Raw genomic sequence first — 12,712 nt, 5'->3', positions numbered from 1 at the left:
CATTTTCTTTCGAAAGTTATGTCTAGCGTGCGACTAGGTTCAAATTTATCTGGCCAGATTACTAATTTGTAATAATGAATCTGTGCTTGTGTATTTAGTTCGGAATACAGCATACATTCAGTTAGATTGTTTCATGTAGTCAATTTTTGTTTACATAATTAAGCCTTGGGTAGAATAAGAAAATGAGCATATAAAAAAAAGGTTACTGCATTTGAATGGGAAAATATGAACTCATTTTGGCGGCTGGATATACTGCACTCCCAAGGTCATGCAGTATTTTCATCTGAAAAACTTGTTCATATTTTCCTATACATTATATTATAAAGATTCTTTTATGTGCACTATTCAACAAAATCATCAAAATTTGCTTGCATGTTCTCTCTCAAATTCATGTTTTGCTGTTTGCTGCTCATTTTAATCCATCTTAATCATTAAATCATCACCGACTTACAAAGGTCACTTTGTGCAAAATGTCAAAGCACTATATTCACCACTGGTTGACAGTGTACAACTGTAAACCAAGAACTGACACTTTGGTCTACCAGATTGTATTAGATTTAGAAACAGCTATTCATGCTTCAGACACAATATCTGGGTGATTTAGCATGTATGAGAGGCCTGTGATAAATAGGGAATCAATAGAAGGAATATGTGGCTATTCTTTGTAACCCATGAAACATACCTTTACAGATAAGTTTTAAATATTGAATTACTACTATGCCTAATGTAGGTGCTGTATTTGGTATCTTTTCTCTAAGATGAATTTTTCATCAGAGAAAGCATTTATTCACAGTCGAATAGATGAGGATGTTAAACTATACCTATCACATTTGCACAAAAAGTGTCTTCACTTTCTGCCTCACTAATGTGACTTTTCCCACCATCAAGCAGACGAATTGACCCTAATTATAAAAACTGCTTTGCTTTGGAATTTGACATATTCACACCTTTGGGTTACATTGACAATGTGATGTATGGTGAGTACAAGCGAGATAACAAAATGTTTGCATATCAATTCACATGATGTTCTTTTATCTAATCAATGCATAGCTCATTAAGTGAAATTTTAGCTTTCATAGACTGAGCAGTCACTATATATACTCTATTGACACTTAAGACCGGAAACCATTATTTGGTTAGGCAGGGATGGTCCTGGCTTTTAAAAAGCTGTCGCCCAAAAAATCGCCAACCTCAATATTTTGTCGCCAATTTTCAAAAAGTGTCGCCAGAACAAGTAGTGTACATTTTTTCAAGTGTTAATTTAGTCTATTAATGTAACAGGCAATGAAAATTACAAAAGATGGGTTAGTTAATACTCTAATTACAACAAGCATTAACAAAATGTTACAAAGTGTTACATGAAGATACGTCGCGATTTTAGGGCTGCCCACTTGTTGAACGCAGTTTCAAAGTCTAATTTTTCACATCTGTACATGCTGATTCTCATTAAATTCTCGAGAGATGAGATGCAGAGTTTATTTCTGATGTCAGTTTTTATGAGGTTAATCTTACTGAATCCACATTCACAGTCTACAGTGCTGACAGGTGACACCAGTAGTCTCTCAGCAGCCCCCCCCCCCCCCCTTATGGCTAACTTCACAAAGCTTGTAGTGAATTGCTTCCTAAATCCCAAGAATGATCACTGAATGCTGTATAAATTTTCTCGGCAAACAAAATAGGATCTCCATTCCCACGAATGAAACTTACATGAGTCAACACTTGGCAATATTGGACCGTATATATAAGCATAAATTCACACCCTATTTAGGTATTCTTTCACTCCTGTATTTTGAGAAATAAATAATTATTATTAATTATGCAAAACTGTTTTCTTTTTTGCTATTTTTTGTTGCGGAGTTTAAGTCTCTGCAGCCGTAACACGGGATTGATGGCAAAAGGAAAAGATCAATGAGTAAAATGCTGCACTGGTGACAGATATAATTGTGATTGAGATTTTTTCCATTTGCTTTGTATATATACGCAGTAGTCGGTACTTCAAAGGTTATCAGTTTTCTATGAAGGTTCAACAAAACTATTGTATTGGTGTATGTAAAAAAAAAAAAAAATAACAGAAGGATTAGCCATACAATTAATTGTATCTGTTCTATTCGCGTCTTCAGAAGTCGGTCAGTTGTAGGTATAGTGCGGTAGCATGACTGACTGTAACACAGCATACAGTACTCAGCCCAGATGTCAGCATAGCAGATTATGATGTAACAATACACTGTAAAGATGGGGTTGTCAATAAGAACAAAGGATCGCTTGTGTAACAGATTGATTCCAATGCATTGCTTAGTCAAGTTTGTGGCTTCCTTTCGTTCTGGCTTTAAATTTATTCAGTCCAAATCCATGATTGTATGTACAAATTAAATAACCAAAAAGTCTGTCGCCAAAAAAATCGCCAGATGGGATATTTTTGTCGCCAATAAGGAAAAAAAAATCGCAATTTGCGACATTGGCGAAGCCCAGGACGATCCCTGGTTAGGAAACACATGACCACTGATTGAAGAAAGCAGTTATACACGTGAAAGAAAATTCAACAGAAGCCATCTTTCTGGCTCAGACTTCTTTGTTAACTATTCTTGCATTTAGTTATTAGACTGATGTCAACCAGGTGAACTATTTCAGGTCAAGTTGTCTTTTCTTTTTATTTTCAAGGTAGTTTTATTATTATTTTTTCCCCACTAATCCAGAGGACTAGCTACAAACAAAATTCCACTAACCTTCCCAACATTTTTACAAGCTATGGATGACTAGCATAAATGTCAAGTCCTGCCTACCAGTAAATAAATTTGGCACATCTTTATACAGGTCAGGTGATGGCCATAGTATAGATGACGATGATGATGTGGCCTCAGATGCAGCAGGCTTCTCAGACAATGACTTCAGTGATGATGGTGAATATGGGGATGCTCAATTCATGCAGGAGGAAACTAAATCTCGCTTCACAAGCTACTCTATTTCTTCTTCTGTTATCAGAAGAAACGAGGGACTGACATTACTTGATGATAGGTTTGAGAAGGTAACATTGAAGAATTCTTAGATTTTTGTCAGTGTGTTCTATGTTTTACTCTTGTATGCCTAATTCAGTATTAATGATTGTAGACGTAAATCTTTTGTCTGCTAAATGAAAAGCTATTGATCACAAGCATAATCTTTTGATCTAGTGCACATCATTGTTTCACATTTTTATGCTTTCTCTTCCATGTTAAATTGATACATACGTGGTGGAATTTGCCCATACACTACAATACCCAGTTCTGTTCTGTAAATGATTATGATCAGTCATTATTGAATGAAACATTTCATATTTTAAAAGTTCTTCAGCTTAATTGTGTTATGTATATTTGATTTAATTTAATTGTCTGTTTGTAAATTTTAAATTTTTTTTGTTTTCATTACATGTAAATGTAATTTAATTCTGTTTACTAGGAATTTGATATTTTCCAGAATCTTTTCATAAATATCTAATAATAGAAACACAGTTTCTATTTCTGACTTAGTTCCCGACCTTGATTCAGAGATCACTGAGACATGTAAACAACAATTTGTTTTTATTTTATTCTAGAGTAAAATTACTGGTTTTTATCAAGGTCATACTAGGAGTAAGTGATTTTTTATATATATGTAAACAGCCTCTATCGCAGTTCTGGGATTAACGATATTGTGCAGTAGTCAGGTTTTATACCGATGTCTGTAGAGATATTTCTTAGTTTGGGCTTTTAAAAAAACACTTGATGTCAAGGTGTTTGTTTTGTTGTGACAGTTTGGAGTTTTAATTTTTATGCAGATTTTTTCGATTCTAAAAGATTAATTCTTTTTCCCGGAAATGTTTGAGTGCTTATACAGAATTCATGGACAGAGACATTTTTGTAAATTTTATTTGGAAATTCAAACACTGGAATATTATAAACTGAGTAAAAGAAAGAACTGTAGATGATACAACACCATAAAGGCTACAGTATACGTCATCGTCCTCCATTTTGGGTTTTTTGTCGGGACTCGAACTTGAATTCATTAGAACATTTCATTGCTAGAACTTCTTTAATTTAATTTTATTTTTGGATTTGATTCTTAAGACTAAGTTTTTATTTTTTATTTTTTACCGTGTTTTCCAGGGAAATAAATTATTTGTTAAATTTTTCAAAGCTTGTTTGCTCTCTTTCTTTTGTTACTGTTTATTAGAGCCTAAACACGTAACATAAGAATTGTCATAAGTAACCATACTTTCCTCATAAATTGAATGACATGGTTTGCAAATTTTCCTAAATAAGCACATCAGAACATCAAACTGGGTTGGTGAGAAATTGGTGCAAGATTCCATAATGGTTCATGAAAGCTCCTATTTTAGAAATTTCCAGTAATTGCTCTGGCAGGGAAGATTACTTTCAAATGCATAAATCTGCTGGAATGGAGCTCTTTCTAATTTGTTCATATGATGCTTATCTGCCATGAGATATGACCACCTTCAAAAAAGTTTAAGTGTTGTTTAAATAACTTCATCAAATAAAATAGACACAACAAATTTTGATCTTTCAAATTGGTCTAATGATGACAGTCTGCTATCAAATATGGCCTGTTATTAAAATATAGAAAACCATGATATGGCTTTTAAAAATACACTCTTCAGAATGAGACCAAATTTCACAGAAAACATCCCTGCATGATGTCCTTTCAATTTTGTTTTTAAAAAACTGCTTAACAGAATTGACTGAAAACATCTGTTATGAAGACCTCCTAAATGTTCACAAATTATGCCCATCTGTTGTCAGATATGACCACCATTATTAAGCATAAAATATCATTGACAAACTCCCAAAACCACTGAGTACATTTTGACCAGACTTGAATGAAAGCATGATGTACATGTCAGTTTCAGACCTGCCAACCCTTATAGTTTTGCCATAAGTCTTAGGAAAATTACCCTTCAGATACGGACTTACAGCACAAAAGCAAAACTATGGATTAAATCATCATTTCTGAAAAATCCAGATAACTGGTTCATCCGTGTTTGATTTGGATCCGGGTTTCATATTAGAATTAATAAAAGTAGTCAGGAAACCAGACTAACTTTACAGCAGCACCTCAGATGCTTTAAACTGCACCTATTTATGTGAAGCGTCTGCGTGATCAAACTGCTGATCATATAATTTTTTTAAAAAAGCGTCCAGCAAGCGATACATGTTTAAGACGAAAGGGAAAATAAGTCTCTTGAAAAGTGTTAATAATCAACACAGAAGAATACAAAGAAATATTCACATTCTTGTGAATAAAGCTGGAAGAGACACAATTACGTTTTTTGGACATCACATGCCAATTTGAGTATGTCTCGTGGTGGGAGTGTGATTGCATCATCATGTGAAATGGAAGAAGAATTTCCAAGAATTACATCAAGCTTGGAGATAGCAACAAGCCATTGAGCTGCATAGGGTTTGGAACTAAAGTCTTTGCAACTGTACTAGTGGTAAATAAAGTCTACATGTACTTTACAAATGTTTCAGTTAATGTTTATCGTCTCTGCATGTTTCGAATACCAAACTTTTTATTACGTTTTCCAGCTTTAAAATAGCAGTTTATGATATTTTGTTACACCTTACTGAAAACTGGTCAGACATACAGAAAAAATCAACTGCCTTCAGGTCTGTAGTTTGCCTATTTAAACAGGGGAAGGAAGCTATAATGAGAACTATTAAAAAATCACAGGATTGGGATTAAGCAGATTTCTTCCCCTTGCAGGAATAATTCAAAACAGATTTTTAAGTACTAGTTTAGAACACAGAATGCATACATTTTTATAAAATAAGTTATATAGATTAACAAAAAAATGTGCCTTTGAGATTAAATGGAATAATTTGTAATTTTAGCTGAATAAATAGAAATATAGTAAGGAACATTGTGGATAATATTATCTTTGTGAAGAATGATTTGCGTGCATTTCTGTTAATCTCCTTCAGCAAAACACATTACTCTCATTGCCGTGCAAAAGAAACCAAGCTGCTAAACACTTTAAAAATTGTCTTGCCATGAAAGTGTCTAAAAGAGTTTGTTTTCATTATTATCACATGTATATGTTTATTCTATAGCATTTGATATATTCAGCGCTAATAGTCGCACATTTTGTTAAATTTTATTTTGCATTGATAGGGATTAAAACCAATATGCTTTTCTACTAAAATGCTTAAAAATTTAATTACTAGGATAAAAAAAGTGATGGCCTTACAAGATAAATCTGTGTAAAATATTCTGTAGTACGTTTAACTAATCCAGTGGCAGGAACTGATCCCAAACCCTTCTGGTTATGCATCTAATTCCCTGACCACTGAGCCATCATGGCTACTGTAGGTGGAGATATGAATGGTTTTGAAGTAATGAACCTATGTTGGTAAGGACAAACCAATGAATCCATGCTGGTTGCATAAATTCACACTCAGTGTGATACTAAATAAGTTTATATATACTTGAACGGTGGGGCTAGGAACCATTTCTATGTTTTGAACTGGGTTCTAGTCCCCAGGGGACAGGGAGATACCCAGGTGACAATGTTAAAATGACAACTTTTCAGGATAAGAAAGTGTTTGTTATCTGATTCCAGTCTTTCAAAATATCATTCTTTCTTTTCTTGGACTTTATTGTAGTTCTCATGTTTCAGGACGGTCTCTGATAATCATATCCCTTTTGTGTAGTAATTGGTATTTTTTCCACCGTCATTGTGCAATTTTTGGTTATCAGTGTCCATTTCATTTTAGTTGAGGGTTTTGAGTACCTTGCTAGTGAAACAGTACTTACTTGTTTTTATCCCTCTCAGATAACGTGTTAAAGCATATATTACCCACTCTATTCTTGATCTGGTTGATATTGATTTCTGCCCTTCCCTTCAGGCTTTAATATGTCACTCCTGAATGGATGGTCCTATCAACATGGGATTTTCACTAAAATACTTCTTGTGATGGCATGTTGGTCTGAAATGATAATTATGCTGATCTGACATAGAATATGGCTACCAGATCAGCCATTTGAAAATCTTGTTATTGTATTTACCACTTTTACAGAATGGATTATCTTATCAGCATAAGGTTTTCACAGAGACATGTTTTTGATCTTCGATGAAAATTGTGCCTACCTTGCATCCAGTACGACATCACATAAGCCATCTTTAAAATGTTGTTATTGCTACTCTCAAAAGCCTTCTTATGATGACTTTTTGGTCTTAAATGAAAATGGTGCCAATCTGAACTCCAGTATGGTCATCACAATGTCTGTCTTGACATTTTGTTATCACTACTCCTCCTGAATTGAAATTCATTGATATGATGTTTTAACCAGAAGGCTTCTTATGATGTCTAGTTATTCCTAAATGAAAATGGCACCAATCTGTTTTCTAATATGGCTGCCACCATGGCCATCCTGAAAATTTTGGTATCACTACTTCTTCTGAACAAATATTTTTAGCATTGTGGGAATTTCACTTTAAGACTTCTTATAGTGTTCCGCTAATCCAAAATTAAAATGGTGTGGCCATCTTGAAAATCTTGTCTTTGCTACTCTGAAAAGGAAAGTCATTTTGACATTGGGTTTTCATCAGAAGAGGTCTCATGGTGTCAGTTTGTTCCTAAATGAAAACGACTAACCCTCAATATGGCCACTATGTCTGGTTGCTATCTTTAACAAATTCTTATCTGTTCTCCTTCCAAATGAATGAATATATCAACAATGGATTTTCACCAGTAGACTTATGCCTAGTTGGTCGAAAATGGAGATCATGCCAGTTATACATCCAGTATGGCTGCCATGATGGCTGTCCTGAAAATCTCATTATGACTCCCCCAAAATGGATAATTGTTATAACATAGGGTCTTCTCCAAAAGACTTATTTGATATCTGCTTTGATCTAAAAGAAAATAGTGCAAAGCTGAAATACAGTATGTCTACCACAGCAGAAGAATAACAGAGGTGATGCCATTAATCATCAGTTAAAAGGAAGTAATGGTCTTGTCATGAATTTATGGAAGTTACTTTTGCCCAGTAGAGCAGTGTCTTTAGGTAGAAGAACATGTAAAAACACTGTTATTGAAAAGCATTTCTCTATCTGACTTGTAGCTGTATGAGGAGTACGATGAGTCAGAGATCGGTGCTTTGGATCATGAGGAGATAGATGGAAATTTGCAGCAGGGGAGTCATATGTTGGACCATATCTTGGATGAATTTGAAACACAGCAGAAGGAGGTGTATGTAGCAATTAAATATTTTAAAAATAACGATTTCTGGAACCAGTATTCTGATCTAATTATAAATCAAATTCTATGATGATTATAAATCAAATTCTGTCACGATAGAAAGTAAATGTACATCATTAATCTGTATATAAAAGATAAACCCAAGCAGTTTATCCCCAGATCTGCCCCTGTTCTTGAAACATTTCAAGCAAGATTCAACTTCAAGCTCAATATCCAAACACTTAATCTATCACATTATTTAGAATAAAGTTAGAATAATGCATGGCATATATTTTGGCCTGATGCCATAATAAATAATGTAGACCTTGATTTGCCTGCAGTTTAGGTTGCTGCTATTTACGTTATGGTCATTATTTGAAACTTCAGACATTGATAAAAAAACTGTCCAAATACAAGTTATCTTGGAGTATTGTGTGACAGAGTCATGTCAATACAACTGCAGTTTTTGATAGCTTTGTAACTGAGAGTATATTGTTGTGTTATGACTGTATGTTCTCAAAATAAGTAACAAGAAAGAGTGAAAACCAACAAGTTTTGTAAAATTGAAAATATTATTTGTTTCCCTAAAAACAAAGTGAAAGGATAAAAATTACTTACAATATGGTGAATAAAATCCTAAATGTGAAAATAAGTTCAGTTCAAAAGTATAAAGTAATCTGAATGAGTTCCATTGGTATTCTGAATGATGGTCTATAATGTACTGATGTATCAACATTACAGAAGAATCCCAATGATATAATTCCAAAATATCTTTAAATGAATTCACAGTGATTCCATAACAGCTATAAATATCCAAATGTCTTTAAGTAATTCACAGTATTTCCTTGACAGCTATTATTCCACTTAATCAGAATATTTCGAGCACTGTAATTCCAGTGAATGATTCAGTTACATAAATGAATTCCTTGCAGTATAACTGAATAACTTCAAAGACTTTTGGTACTACTAAGAATGCCTAATTCAACATAATAATTCACTTATATACAAAGTTAAGTCAAAGTTTCAGAAACAAATGAAAAGCATATTTCTTTTAGAATGATTTCAACTAGTAAACAAGATCAGATAATAATTAATCAAAACTTTGGTCTGCCTGGCCTTTATAAAAATTTGTGTCCTTGTTGGATCACATGATGTTTCCTTCAGCAGTAGTGCAACTCAACCTTGGCACTGTATGAATGAATCTATGTACATGATACATCACTCACCTTGCAGTGTGAACTTACGAAAAGAAATTTAGTATATACAATATTTTAACTAAATAACCCATATGAACTATAATTAAAAATGATAATACACATAAATATACATAACACTGGTCATCATTTGTAGATACCAGTATTGATAAATCACTTTACTTGTGATTTTTGTTTGAATTATTCTTTTTAACACAGAGCTTTATGTATTATATGACAGATCATTGTGAATTAAACTAGTCTTGAGTTTTTAAACACTACTGGTCATTGTTTTAGTTCGTAACACTTGCTGTTCTAATTTGTGGGTTTTACCAACTAAAAGATGTTATTCGTCCATAAGTAATTAATTAAACCACTATTATAACCCCTGCTTTTGAAGGTTTGGTAGAGCCTACAATTTTCAGTGAATAAGTATTCTGTCCTCTTGATTGCCAGCAAGTACGCTTTTTCATTGAACATTTTAGTTAATGCCTATATTCTTTAGCCAATTGATATACAGAACATTTTATTAGATTTTGTTATTTTTTGACCTTCATTAGCATACAAAATCATGAATGAAAACTATTTTCATGAAGAAGAAACAACTGTTTGAAAGTTTCAAGTCCTTTTGTTTCACTGGGAATTCTCGTGCTAGAACACAATACTAAGGAGGGCCATGTTATGACAGCAGAATGGTAGCTCCATCAGTTTGTTCTCCAGCTGAATTCATTCCTGGCATTTTGACCTTTGTTTGCCAATGGCATGTTGCTATCTCATTTTTCATGCTTCTTCTGGAAATTTGCCCAGAATAAAAATGTCTGGCACAATTTAATTGTTGCCCACTTTGATTGTCAGTGAAAATCACAAGTCTTATTCATAGCTATTTTCTTAAAAGGTTTACATTATTTTTTGTGCTTTCTCAGCTGTAAGCTGTGTGGCCAGAACTGCCAACACATAATGAACCAGCAGTTTGAGGTCTGTACTGTTTGCATGTAATCATCTTTAGAACAGTGTATAGCCAGGTCTTCTGGTACATTATGTGATGGCAGAGCTAAGTTATGGCTCGTTTTAGTTAGGTATGTTTATATATGAGCAAATAAATCACAACTGATTTCAGACCTGATAATTCTAGTTAAATAAAGAATTCTGGATTGAGTGGGTAACTAAAAAGCTCAGTATAACTTTTTGAGATACTGGAGTTACTTCCCTTTCCAATCTATTAATGTAGTTAACACATTAACCCCTGGAGCTTTTTGTCATTTTTGCCTAAAAATCGAGTAGGAAACACATTTTGAAAGCTATTTCTGAATAGACTGGAAAACACCAAATCCCCGGTCATCTTTCAATAACAAACTGCCTAGTGGTGTTAGAAACATTGATTTTCGGTGACTTTTTGACTTGCGCATGAGCAGAAGGGTAAAATTTGGATTTTATTTTTTTGTTAAACAAAGCCATTATTTTTGTATGGAGACCACTCTTTATTCCAAATGCCCATCTTATCATACTTTTTGCAAAGGCTCATCTGTCTCTTTGCAGCTCATACCGGTTTGCCTTAGGTCTGAGACCAAAAAGTCTAAAATCCGGACACAAAATCAGATTCCGACCACGGGCAGATTTTGGGTAAAAAAAAAGGTCGGGTCCAAAAAATGAGGTTTTTCTATCTGTATTTTGTAGTGCAACTAGATATTCCAGATTATTTGGAATCATTGTAGAGCTACATCTGTCTACCTTTCTATAATACCACCCACTTTAGTGTATAATGCATGACCATGACGCTACAGAGCTCGGCAATAGGCTACTACCTCCTGCCCCATAAAGTCATCGCTAGGGGTTAATGTGTTGAAGAAGCACATAAAATTGTCAAATCATGACCCAGACACTGAGGCTATGTAGCACAAAAAGTGAAAATAAACAATGGGCTTTTGCATTGGAAAGAGACTTGGGTTTGCAAATGAGCCTGATGTACAAGTTAATTTTGGATAAGGTTTCACAACTGGCATTCTTTAATGTTCAAATCCCAGTGGCAAGTAAAACAGTATATGTTGTTCTTGCAGTAAGCTGAAGGATGTGGTGGCAGTGGGTGTTGTGGAACAGGAAGTGAAGGTGGCAAGTGACGATTCAGAAGGAGATGATGAAACTGACACAGAGATGATTGAAATTATTGTGGAGGAACCTAAGGAAAAATGGGATTGTGAATCCATCCTCAGTAAAAAAAAAAATTTATCATGCATGCTTTCATGAGATAAATGTCCTATGTGGAATATTTTTCTCCATGGTTTTATCAATAGTTGTAAAAAAATATCTGGATTCCTTATCTGTTATTGCATAGTTAAAAATCTTAATTTTCTTTGGTTTGAGCCATTTTAGACATAAAATACCTTATGGTTTAACAATATTGACTATTTTAATTTTCTTTCTGGAAGTGAAGACCCATGAATGAATGAATTCATGTATGAATTTTAATTTCAATTCCTTTATTTCCTTTCCTAATTTTGTTTCTTTGTATTGTTTAAATATTTGTATATGTAATTTTATCCATGACAATGCTTTACAGTTCATCCATCTTATGACCCTTAAATACTTTGATGGCTTAAATTTATGAGATCACGTAGAGATTATTTCGGTATCCATTTGCATGTATGTTGGCTGTAAATCTATCCATACCCTAGATTTACCTCAATGTTAAAGTTTGTTACTTTGCTTTCTTTTTTTCAATACCATTTTCACACAACAATGAACTCCAGAATGGTTCAGTGTTCACTAGAGTTAAACAGGGATGCATCTTGCCTCTATTTTAGCTTGGAGTAATGTTGGATGGATCATAAAAGATGGCACATTAGAATTACCATTTTGACTTTCATGTATAGGCAACGGGTAGGTGCTGGGGAATCTGGAATTTGCACTACAAAATACCACATATGAGGAGCTGCAAAGTAAAACAAACTGAAATATTTGAGCTGAGCAAACTGGGTTGAAGATCAGTGCAATAAAGACGAAGGTACTTGTAATTCAGAAATCCGACACGATCACAGTGGAGGGCAATTCAGTAAAAAAAGGTAAACAACTTCACCTTCCTGGATGGATCAGAAAGCTTGAGGTGCACATGAACAATAGCATATAAACTGAACTCCTTCAAGAACAAATGCTTCATAAAGACAAGAGGAACACATTGGAAAGAATACAAAAGCAACAAAGAAATAACATAGGTGCCATCAGAAATAATCTTCAAAATGATGCCAGCAAGACTACCAGAATCCATCTGGTACAAGGAAAATGGGAAGACCAATACACTCCCTGTTATTAAGA

General features: G+C 34.0%; 1 protein-coding gene across 1 annotated transcript in view; it reads left to right on the top strand.

Moving 5' to 3' along the window:
• Window positions 1-12,712, top strand: part of LOC149806539 (protein LTV1 homolog) — a 44,866-nt gene that overhangs the window by 14,099 nt on the left and 18,055 nt on the right. The window contains exons 6-8 of the mRNA XM_089954256.1: window positions 2,812-3,022; window positions 8,098-8,225; window positions 11,461-11,612. Of these exons, the coding sequence (XP_089810382.1) occupies window positions 2,812-3,022; window positions 8,098-8,225; window positions 11,461-11,612 (491 nt within the window). The remainder of the gene's footprint in view (window positions 1-2,811; window positions 3,023-8,097; window positions 8,226-11,460; window positions 11,613-12,712) is intronic.

Source organism: Sinohyriopsis cumingii, chromosome 1, assembly GCF_028554795.1.
Source record: "Sinohyriopsis cumingii isolate HCF-2022 chromosome 1, ASM2855479v2, whole genome shotgun sequence".
NCBI classification, from domain to species: domain Eukaryota; kingdom Metazoa; phylum Mollusca; class Bivalvia; order Unionida; family Unionidae; genus Sinohyriopsis; species Sinohyriopsis cumingii.
The sequence above is the reverse complement of the archived record's forward strand: the minus strand, read 5'-3'. Positions and strand labels throughout refer to the sequence as shown.